Here is a 12,129-nt window from a genome sequence, read left to right on the forward strand (position 1 = left end):
GATCAACCATAGTGGCAAGGGCTTATTTTAAGCCCTGAACAAATAGTTCATGCTGACTAAGCTCTTGTTCGTGGTGACTAAGCTCCTGTCCCATTATTACTCTTATTACTTATAAGTAAGTGACTTTTGTTACTTACCGGGACGATTCTCTGCCGTCTTCTGGGGCCTTTCTCAGGACGATTCTCTGCCGTCTCCTCCAGGACGATTCTCTGCCATCCTTTCTCGGGACGATTCTCTGCTGTCCCCTCCCGGATGATTCTCTGCCACCCCTCCTGGACAATTCTCTGCCATCCTTTCTCAGGTGGTCTTCACCGGATCCTTCATACTCAGGTCCCTTGTCTGGGCGCCATGTGTCCTGACCCGGGGCACAGTTGAACAGGTTTCCTGAGGGAAGGAGTGAGAGTCGGAACGAGCAGCGCAGAGATGACGCACGCAGTGTTACAACACGGAGACGACACAGTGTCTTCAGGGTCATCTGTTTATTGTGGGCAGCGTGGTACAGCATGGAGACGATGCAGTGTTACAACTCTTCAGGGTCGCCGTGTATTGTGAGCTGCACAGAGACGACGTGGTGTCACAGCTCTTCAGGGTCGTCCAGAGATGACACAGTGTTATAACTCTTCAGGGTCTTCTGGAGACAATGCAGTGTTACAACTCTTCAGGGTCTTCCAGAGACGATGCAGTGTTATAGCTCTTCAGGGTCTTCTGGGTCTTCTGGCGATTGTGGGCCAGGCATTGCAGTTATGTACATGCTGGTGGGCTGTGATTGGTTGTAAAAGGTGGGTTATGATTGGTTGTAAAAAAGTGAGTTATGATTGGTTGCTTTTGGACTAATCATGAGGTTCCAGATATGCAAATCTGAGGGATTCTAGTTGCCAATCAGAGCAAGGTTTTGAAGGTGAGGTTTTGGAGGGGAGCCAATCATGGCTTTTGGCATTGTGTAATTGTTTGCTTTCTGAGAAACTGGAACCTAGTGACCTCGGCAGACTCACTGGTGTGCAGCCTCCCACAGGACATGTGGGAGTCCAATGCCTTAACCACCATGCCACCTGCTGGCCCCATGAGCTCATCAAATTTAGTATCTCTCTCTGTATCAATATTTATCCACCTTAAAACACTTTCAAGTAGCTTCTTCTAAATCTCACCATGGATATTGAAGATAATGAGAATATACCAAATCATGACTCCGATTAGTCACAGAATAATTCATTTGCTATTTTTATTTTTCTAGATGCAAACAGGACAAAGAATCTGGAAAATTTATTTAAAACTCCTTTTGCAAAAGATTAATATGGCTGTGAAAAAATTAGTTTTACGAAGTTATTTTAAGACTTGAGAATTTTAGTCTATATAATGTAGGCTACTAAAAATATGCTCTTTCCTGCTTAGTAAGACCTCTACTTGCCCCTCTGTTGGGGATAATAAACTAAGATGAGAAAAGATGAATGACTGATAGTCTGTAATATCATTTTCTATTATTTGGACACAGGAAAAATGAGATGAGTCCACTGTGTAGTAAATTTCCTAAGCATTTTTGTGTTGTTATCTTGTTGATGAAAACTGAAAAGGTTAGAGCTTTGAATAATTCTAATTAGCATTATCAAACTCCACTTCTTGCAGTTCACAGTGCATTTTTTTCCTTAGAAAATAAAGTTAAATAACACTCTCAGCTTGAGAAAGGTTGTAGTACTGTTTGACTGGAATAACAAAGGTATATTCCATTAGGTCGTTAAGTGTATACTACAAAATTAACCAGTCTTGGTACCAGTACAGTGGTTGTCGCTGGACTCCCATAGGGTCAACTGTGGTTTGAACCCCAGACCCGGCTGCTTGATAAATCATGCTGGGTGCATGTGTGTGCATGTCCACAATCACAGGAGAATGGAGGAGGGATTGTAGCATGGTCATTCCCCCTGGGGGGATGCTTTCTCACTTCCCTCTCACTGTGTGTATGTGTGTCTGTATCTCTCTCTCTCTCTGGTGAGTGCACATACCCTAAGGCAAAAACCTCTAAAAAATAATAAACATTCCTAGACCTCAAAGAAAGATATTTGGTTCATCAATCCTATCTATTTTCCCTCCACTTTTTATTCATTCCCTCTCCAGATGCATTGTGGAACAGACTTTCAACATACCTCAGGCCTGGATTACTACCAAAACTTCCCCAACTGCCATCAGTCCATCCATATAGTCTAGATTAATTTTCTTTCAAAGTTTCCTTCACCTAATTCCACTGATTAAAAGTCTACAATTCTTTTTCACTTCCCATTACATTAACTATCATATAGCTAATCTCTTTTGCCTAGTTTTAAGGCTATAATCTGGCTCCATTCTTCTCTTTTAACTTCATTTTGTATTCTTTCCTCTCTGTAAGTCCCCTTCTTCTAGGATAACTGTGAAATTTAGTTTTCTTTCTTAGGGCAAAAATGAAAAAAAAAAAAAAAAACAAGGAAATGAAGAACAGGCACTGAAATCCCTCAGAGCAAAAGTTTATTTACAATTGAAGGTAAGGGATATTTTATTGCATGCTGAGAAAACAGTGATATTCTAAACTTGTAGGTTACCATCTGGCAAGAAACACAAGACAATGCCAGGAAAGGCTCTCGCATACACAACTGTTGAAATAAGGTTATATGGACACAAAAACACTATTTGAACCTTGCTATCAGAACACTTACATTACACATCACCTACATTTATGTTACACCAACTTCATGGAAAACTCATCTTCAAACACCTCACTGGCTATTTGAGTAAACAGCATTCAAGGTTAAATGTTAAGACTGAGGAGTAGAGAAGAAATACAGAAGTGGTAAGCATGACAACATTCCAGAACCTACAAATATGAATACAACATTAAGATTCATTAAGAAACGGTTTTTCATTTTTGTGTGTGTAAAATATTCAGCAATGTTTAGCGCATGAGAAGACACTGCTTCGATCCATCCATTCTTTCGAGCTTTTCAAAAGTGTTTCCTGGCCTAAGGGTGGGGTGGGGAAACACCCAACAAAATAAGTACTGGCAGCCATAGGAATGTCTGATTAGTAAAAACAAATAAAAGAAGGCCAAATCCCTTGATGTACATCATAGAGGACATGTAGGAATAGGATTTCTCAAGTAACCAAGGTTTAATTATTCTGAATAAGCAGATTTGTTTATATCCTACATGTAAAATTTCTAAAATTTTTTGATTTAGAGCTAATAGCATAAAACCATTTTCTTATGTTACACTCATATTAGTTGAAAGTAGGAAAAGACAGTAGATGAGAGATAATTTAAATTTCTGAGAACATACTATAAATACTTCAAAAACCTCTATTTCAATGGTTTTGATAGACATGGCTATTAAGGATGTGAAAACACTAAACACGTCCCTCTATGACCATAACAGAAATAAGGAAATATGGTACATAGGAATACGCAATGACATATCAAATGGTTTAGTATTTAATAGTTTAGAGATTAGATTCACTAGCGTTTTAAAAACCTATAACGCATGGATTTGAGTTTTCTTTTCTTTAAAATTTCTGGATTTAGTTATTTTCTTTCTTAAGTTCTCATGAGGGAAAACATAATATCCTAGAAGTTAAATTATTTTTGACCTTCAAAATACAAGTCTATTTTAAAAAATCTATTTACCATTAGTGCTAAAACAGTTTTTATTGTAGGAAAATACACATAACAAAATTTATCATTTTAACCATTTTAAGCGTATAGTTCAGTAGGATTAAGTACCTTTACTTTGCTGTATAACCATTCCTAACACAAAATAATTTTTTAAGTATTTAATAAAGCAATTTAAGTATTTAATAGGGCAATTGTTTAAAGAATATGTGGTTTTGAACCTAAGTCAGCTAAATTTAAACTTACGTATGGATGGATCAGACATCACGACCATCACATAAGTGTTAGATGTAAAGATGTCAATGAAAGCAGCAAAGTTAGAGTTCCTGACTTCCATACTCTGGAAAGAAGCAGCCAGCTTGCTATAGGAAAAAAGATAAAAGTGGTTAAAAATTGTAAAAAATAACATTATGAGAAGTTCTTACCTTCATGTCAGACATTTTCATATTATTATTTTTCAATTTGCCACTTCCTTAAGATGGTTAATTAGTAAATCCATTTTGCTTTCTAAGGAAACCCTAATACAGAATTCAACAAGTTTTGGAAAATGACTGGAACAGAAAGTGGGTTAAGATTTGATACTGATTGTGAACTAGAAATAGACTTAGATCTAGTTCTGTGTTGAAAATCATGTTACAAAAGACTTCTCAGATATTTAAGAAATGTCTTCAGTTGAAATTTCCCTATCAGTGAGACTAATACCTCTATCTTTTCAATGTTAACTTTAAGTCCAAGAAACAATCTCATGTCTTCAAAAACACATTAAACTACATTTGCCTGTCATTTGCTTTTTCTTCTTAAAACTGTAAGCATAAATACGCCAGAAAGTCTCAAAGTGTGGTAGGTCATAAAGGGAATAAACATTTGCCTACTGTCCGGGCATCAAAATTTTTGTCAACTCATAATATTCAGTCATTCCTTCTTCCTAGACTAACTATGCTAAGATTTAAATTTTAGTTAATCAAAGCTGGCATTATATGATTAGACTTTCTAAACTCTCTTTCTTGTACCATTTCTGAATCAGTACCTCACTATTTTTAAAAATAATTGTTTGTTTATTTAATTCCATTTATTATTATTATTATTATTATTATTATTATTTTTGGAGACGTTTTTTGCTATAGGGCACGTGCGCTCGCCAGAAAGAGAGAAACAGAGAGACAGAAAGTGAGAAATCACACCCCACACACACAGCCCCACCCCAGACAGAAAGCGAGAAATCACCCCCCAGGGGGGATGGTCACGCCACAATCCCTTCTCCTCCGTTCTCCTCTCGGGATCTTGGGCACGCACGCACATGCACCTGGCGTGAGTTTTAAGCCACCAGGTCTGGGACGCGAACCGCGGTCGACTATGTGGGAGTCCAGCGACATAGCCATTACGCTAACTGCTGGTTCCCCCCATTTATTATTATTTAATTCCAGTTTTTTAATATTATTTTTTAAGTTGACCAGAGAGAGAGAAAGGGAAAGAAAGCAAACCACCTGGTCTAGGACTCAAACTGTGTTCAACCATGAGGAAGTCCAGCACCTAATCCACCACACCACCTGCTGGCCCCCATCACTATTTTAATTATTGTTGTTTTATAGTAAATTTTGATATTAGTAGGTCAAATTCTCTTCCTTCTTTTTCAAAACTCTTTTAATATTCTATTTATTTTTCCTCAAAGTCATATATCTGAAAAGGGTATTCTGCTTAGATATTTCTCATATGCTTCTTCTTGCATAAGCTGAATTTGCCTTGAGGACAGTTATAGACTGCCTAAAATTTAGCTTGCGTTCATTTCTTCTATAAATTGACATATAATAATTGTACCTATTTATGGGACACAGTGTGATTTTTCAGTAGCTGAACAGCGTGTACTGACCGAGTCAGGGTAATTAGCATATATGTCACCTTGAACACTTATTATTACTTTATGTTGGGTACATTCAAAATCCTCTCTTATAGTTATGTTTAAATATACAATATGTTACTGTTAACTACAATCATCCTACTGTGTTATAGAAACAAGAATTTATTCTTCCTTTTTAACTTTAATTTTGTGTCTGTTACCCAATATCTACTCAATTGACCCTTCCCAGTCTCTGGTACCTACTCGTCTTTCTTTTATTAGATAAACTTTTTTTATTGCTGTGCCACCTTCCATCCTGAGATAAAAGTTTTTTATTTGAAGAACTATCCTGAACATTCAAGTGCAGTCAACTAGTTATTTGAATTTCTCAAAAATGATGATTTATTTCTCCAGAGATAAATAGAGTACACCTGTAACATCTCTTACCTGCAGCTCAGCTTGAACTGCTTAATGATGTTGCTGATTTTCTCAAATCTATGGACATCACGTTGTTCTTTACACTGATAGTGAGAAATCACCTATGGAAAAGAACACTGTCCTTTGAATACATACAAAACAGTTATATCACCCTTTACTACTCCTTAAAGCAGACATCTATCACTCTAATTTTCAGGGTAGACCTGGCACCTGGGTTACTATCTCTCCTCCTCTTTTCCATATCCTGTCAACATTTTGTGTGATTTCAATATCCATTTAGATGACCACCCAGTACTGTTTAGTTATAATGTTACTGGATCATTTCTGTATTAGCTATTTTGCATCACAGATATTCTTTTTTACTAAATCAATTCATCGTATTTCAATATTTCATAGGATGGTCTCTGATTTAAAAAAACAATTACAAACCAAACAAGAAAATAAGTAAAAGTTCCTAGTTGTTCTTGAGTATACTTAACATTTAGTTTTGAAATTTATAATTTTTAAATTAACTGATACATAATAACTGTACTTATTTCTGTAGTACAGTGCAAGTTTGGAATATGATTACAATGTGTAATGCTCAAATCAGGGTAATTTGCATATTAATTACCACATACATTTATTGTTATTTTATGTTGGGTACATTCTCTTATAGCTACCTTAAAATGTACGATATATTTTTGTTAACTATAGTCACCTACTATGCTTTAGAAACCTAAAATTTATTCTTAACTAATTTTGTGACCATTAATAAATAAATATTTCCCTATCCTCTCCTCCTCTGTACCCTTTCCAGCTCTGGTAATCACAATTATACTTTCTTTTTCTTTTGGAGAGGATTTGGTATAGGGCACGTCCACTTGCCAGAAAGACAGAGACAGAGAGACAGGAAGCAAGAAATCCCCCCCCCCCAGGGGGGAAGGCCATGCTGCAATCCCTTCTCCTCCATTCTCCTCTCCAGATCTTGGGCATGCATGCACACGTGCCCAGCCTAAGTTTAAGGCACTGGGTCCAGAACTCGAACCGCGTTCGGCTACATGGGAGTCCAGCGACACAGCCATTACGCCAACTGCTGGCCCCCACAATTGTACTTTCTTCTTCTATAAGATAAAAACGTTTCTTCCATATTTCTTCTTCTGTACATAGTTTATTTCATGTAATACAATGTGCTCCAAGCTCATTCATTTTGCCTCAAATGACAGGATTTCACCCTTTTATGACTAAAGACTATTCCATAATTCGTGTATACCACATTTTCTTTACCCATTTATCCACTGATGACATTTAGGTTGATTCCATGCCTTAACCATTGTGAATAATGCCGCAGTAAACATAGGCGTGCATGTATCTTTTCAACACACTGATTTCCTTTTCTTTGAACATGTCCCTAATAGTGAGATTACTGGACTATATGGTAGTTCTAGTTTTAATTTTGAGGGACCTTCATCTTACAGTCCATAAGGCTACTAATTTACATTCCTCCCATAATGTATAAGAGTTCCCCTTTTGGGAACCAGCAGTTAGCGTAATGGCTAAGTCACTGGACTCCCATGTAGTCGACTGTGGTTCGCGTCCTGGACCCGGTGGCTTAAAACTCACGCGGGCGCGTGTGCGTATGTGCCCAAGATCCTGAGAGGAGAATGGAGGAGAAGGGATTGCAGCGTGACCATCTGGGGGGTGATTTCTCGCTTTCTGTCTCTATGTCTCTCTCTGTCTGTCTGGCGAGTGCACATGCCCTATAGTGAAAACATAACATCCCCCCAAAAAAAAAACACACACACACAAAAGATCTCTACAATGAACATTATAAAACACAGATGAAATAAAGTGAAGGCACAAAAAAATGTAAAGACATCCCACGCTCATGGGTTAGAAAAATTAATATTGTGGGACCAGCAAATGGCATAATGGTTACGTTGCTGGAGTTCCATGTAGCTGACCATGGGTCAAGTCCTAGACCCAGCAGCTTACAACTCATGCTGTGCACATGTGCGTGTGAGCTCAAAATATGGAGAGGAGAGGGAAGAAGGGACTGCAGTGTAGCCATCACTCCTGAGGGGTGATTTATTGCTTTCTGTCTCTCTGGTGAGTACATGCACCCTATAGCAAAAATATCTCTTCAAAAAACATGTTCAGGGGCCATCAGGTGGCATGGTGGTAAAGGTACTGGACTCCCACATGGCTGACACTGGTTCAAGTCCCGGACCTGGTGGCTTGAAAATCATGCTAGGCATATGTACACGCATGCCTAAGATCGCAGGAGGAGAATAGAGGAGAAAGGACTGTGGTGCAGTCATTCCCTTGAGGGGTGATTTTTCACTTTACCTATCACTGTCTCTGTCTGTGGTGAGCACATACATCTTATGGGAAAAATCTAGAAAGAAAAAAGCAAAACTTATACAAGTAGAAACCCACACCAGCTCAAAATTATTTCCTAACACTTTCAGAGTTTAATAATATCATACATTCATTACCATCAAGTTGACTATACAGATGCAAAGTTTCTAGTAAGAAACAAAATGCAATCACTTGCCAGAAGACATTTCATAGGGAAATGACCTGAGACAATGTGAAACTTTTAATACATAATTTCTACACCAATGGTAAAACAGGTTCCCCTTTCTTGATTTCACCCCTTTTAGGTCAATCATACCTAAACTTGGTCTTCAAGAGAGATAAAATCTACCTGATACTCTAATGAGAATGAGTCATCTCACTTGGTATATGGTGATGATATAAAGTGATGAACTATTAAATTAATAAGTAAATAGAGGCCAGCAGATGGCACAGCAGTTATGTCGCTGGACTCCTACATGGCTGACAGCAGTTCGATTCCCAGATCTGGTGCATTCATGCCCAAGATCCTTGGAAGAGAATGGAGGAGAAGGGATTGCAGCATGGCTATCTCTCCTGAGGTAGGGGGAGTGGGAGGGGATTTCTCACTTTCCCTCTCACTGTCTCTATTTCTCTCTGACAAGAAAACATGCCCTAAGGGAAAAACCTCTTTAAAATAAATATGTAAGTAAAAAAGAAGAAAAGAAATGAGCTTATATTGGGTTAACCTCTACCACTGAGTATTGAGATGTGGCAGAGGACTACTGCAGCAGGATTCTGTCATGCCATGTACATCAAGACAGACTTTACTTACTTGATGTTAATCACAGCAGTAGGCATAATGGTAGTGCAATTTCAAGCAAGTAACCCCTGCCAGTGGGCTGAGGCATAGAGAAACTTAAGACTCATTGTTTCAGTTGTACAAGATAGCAGGTAAAATAGTTCCCAAATATTACTGTGGTTACTAGTAATGTTTCCACTAAGGAAGTGGAGGGGGGATCATCCTCTGGATTCTCTGCCTTCTGTTGCTATAAGAGCAAAAAAGGTCAATATTTAATAGCTTGCCAACAAAATGACAAGATTTGTGTTAGGTGCTTACCTTTTCCCGTTTTAATTGACAAAATAAACACATGATATACATATTATCCCAGTTTTATACAAGGGAAAACAAGCTCAGAGAGATTAAGAAATGTGTCTAAAATAATCAAGCACTGGTGGGGCTTAGAAACAAATTGTTGGGAGTTGCTCTTAGAGTTATATTTACTAAGTTAGTTACCAATTAACTGTGTAGTACAGGTACCAGGTGACCTGTGCAGTGACATCTTAAATTAGTCTCTATTACAGTTATTTTAAAATTTATTTATAAATATAATACTCCTTTTTACACCCCCTTCCCATATCTAGAGAAACAGAGAAATTCAAACCCAAGACATAAAAACAACTCTAAATAGAATAACATAAAAAGATCCTTCCCATGGCCTTAACATCATAGCCAAATTGTTAAAAATCAAAGACAAAGACAATATTCTAAAAATGGCAAGAGAGAAATGCCAAGCTACTTACAAAAGTTATCTTATTAGGCTAACATCAGACCTTTCAACTGATAGGATGTAGGCAAGGAAAGAACAGGAGACATATTTACAGCACTGAAAGGAAAACAATTTCAACCACGAATACAATACCCAGCAAGATTATCCTTCAAATGGAAAGAACAAATAAAATCATTCTAAGATAAACACTGAAAGAATTCACAAATAGTAGACTAGCTCTTCAAGAAGTACTGAAGGAGGGAACCAACAGTTAGCGTAATGGCTGTGTTGCTGGATTCCCACGTAGTCAACCGCAGTTCACATCCCAGACCCAGTGGCTTAAAACTCACGCCAGGCGCATGTGTGTGCATGCCCAAGATCCCAAGAGGAGAATGGAGGAGAACGGAGGAGAAGGGATTGCGGCGTGACCATCCCCCCTGGGGGTTGATTTCTTGCTTTCTGTCTCTCTGTCTCTCTCTGTCTGGCTGGCGAGCGCATGCGCCCTGTAGCAAAAACCTCTCCAAAAAAAAGAAAAAGTACTGAAGGAAAGGGAACCAGCAGTTAGCGTAATGGCTATGTCGCTGGACTCCCACGTAGTCAACCGCAGTTCACATCCCAGACCCAGTGGCTTAAAACTCACGCCAGGCGCATGTGTGTGCATGCCCAAGATCCCAAGAGGAGAATGGAGGAGAACGGAGGAGAAGGGATTGCGGCATGACCATCCCCCCAGGGGGTGATTTCTCACTTTCTGTCTCTCTGTCTCTCTCTGTCTGTCTGGCAAGCGCACGCGCCCTATAACGAAAAACCTCTCCAAAAAAAAAAAAGAAAAGAAGTACTGAAGGAAGGACTACACCAGGAAAACTAAAGAGAGAAAAACAGAAATAAGAGAACAAAAAAAAATCCATGAAAATAGCTAACAAAATGGCAAGGAAAAGTCTGCAAATATCTATAATAACATTGAATGTTCATGGCTTAAATTCTCTAATTAAAAACACAGGCTGGCAGGAACCAGCAGTTAGCGTAATGGCTATGTCATTGGACTCCCATGTAGTTGACCACGGTTCGCATCCTGGACCCGGTGGCTTAAAACACACGCCAGGCGCATGTGCGTGCGTGCCCAAGATCCCGAGAGGAGAATGGAGGAGAAGGGATTACGGCATGACCATCCCCCTTGGGGGTGATTTCTCTCTTTCTGTCTCTCTGTCTCTGTCTGTCTGGTGAGCGCATGCGCCCTACAGTAAAAGCCTCTCCAAAAATAATAAAAAAACAGGCTGGCTAGATAGATTTAAAAAAAATAGGAGACCTCGATATGCTGCTTAGAAGAAACACACTTCACTGTTAAAGATATGCATATACTAAAACTTAAGGGCTGGAAAAAATATTACATACAAAAGGAAAGCAAAAAGAGCCTGGAACCACGGTACTGATATCAGACAAAACAGACTCTTAAGACAGGAACACTAAGAAGAAACAAAGGACAGTATATATCGGTACTATTAAAAGGACTAGTTCACCAAGAAGATATAACACATAAATATGTATGCAGTCAACACTAGAGCACCCAAATACATAAAAGACCGAGTGCTAGATCTAAAGAGAGAGGTACACTACAACAAACTAATCATTGGGGAACTCAAAACTTCCTTGTTTCCTATGAACAGATCATCTAGACAAAAGATAAAACAAGAGATACAAAGTCTAAATCATACCACAAATCAAATAAACCTGACAGATATCTATAGAACATTATACCAAAAAAAACACAAAATACACATTTTTATCACCCCCACATGGCAAGTTTTAGAAAATCAACCACAAAACAGGGCACAAAACAAGCATCAGAGAAAATTCTCAGGGACGTGGGAGTAGGCAAAGACTTCTTAAAGAACACGCGTAAAGCACAGACAAGTTGGACTTCCTCAGACTAAAAAGCTTCTGCATAGCAAAAGAAACAATAATTAAAGTCAGGAGACAACCTTCAGAGTGGAAGAATATATTCTCAAACTGTGCCTTAGATAAGGACTTTAACCAGAATATACAGGGAAATCAATTAGCTTACCTTCAAATAAATAGTAATCAATACAATCAAAAGATGGGAAAATGAGCCGAATAGACATTCTCCAAGGAAGACATACGAATGACCAAAAAGCATATGAAAAAATGCTCAACATCTCTTATCATAAGGAAAATGCAAATCAACACCACAATGAGATACCACTTAATCCCAGTCAGAATGGCTAAATTAAAAATATATAAAAATATATAAAAATATATAAAATATATAAAGAGATCAGCAGTTGGTGTAACGGCTATGTCACTGGACTCCCATGTAGTCGACAGTGGTTCAAGTCCCATAACTTGTGGAT

At 38.3% G+C, this 12,129-nt stretch overlaps 1 protein-coding gene across 1 annotated transcript in view; it reads right to left on the reverse strand.

Moving 5' to 3' along the window:
* Nucleotides 1-12,129, reverse strand: part of LOC102496661 (ras-related GTP-binding protein B) — a 44,788-nt gene that overhangs the window by 975 nt on the left and 31,684 nt on the right. Inside the window, exons 9-11 of the mRNA XM_006162618.3 lie at nt 5,907-5,998; nt 3,872-3,987; nt 198-384 (exon numbers count right to left, since the gene is read on the reverse strand). Of these exons, the coding sequence (XP_006162680.2) occupies nt 198-384; nt 3,872-3,987; nt 5,907-5,998 (395 nt within the window). The remainder of the gene's footprint in view (nt 1-197; nt 385-3,871; nt 3,988-5,906; nt 5,999-12,129) is intronic.

The sequence above is a fragment of the Tupaia chinensis genome, unplaced genomic scaffold (genome assembly GCF_000334495.1).
Source record: "Tupaia chinensis unplaced genomic scaffold, TupChi_1.0 Scaffold140338_1, whole genome shotgun sequence".
Lineage (NCBI taxonomy): Eukaryota > Metazoa > Chordata > Mammalia > Scandentia > Tupaiidae > Tupaia > Tupaia belangeri.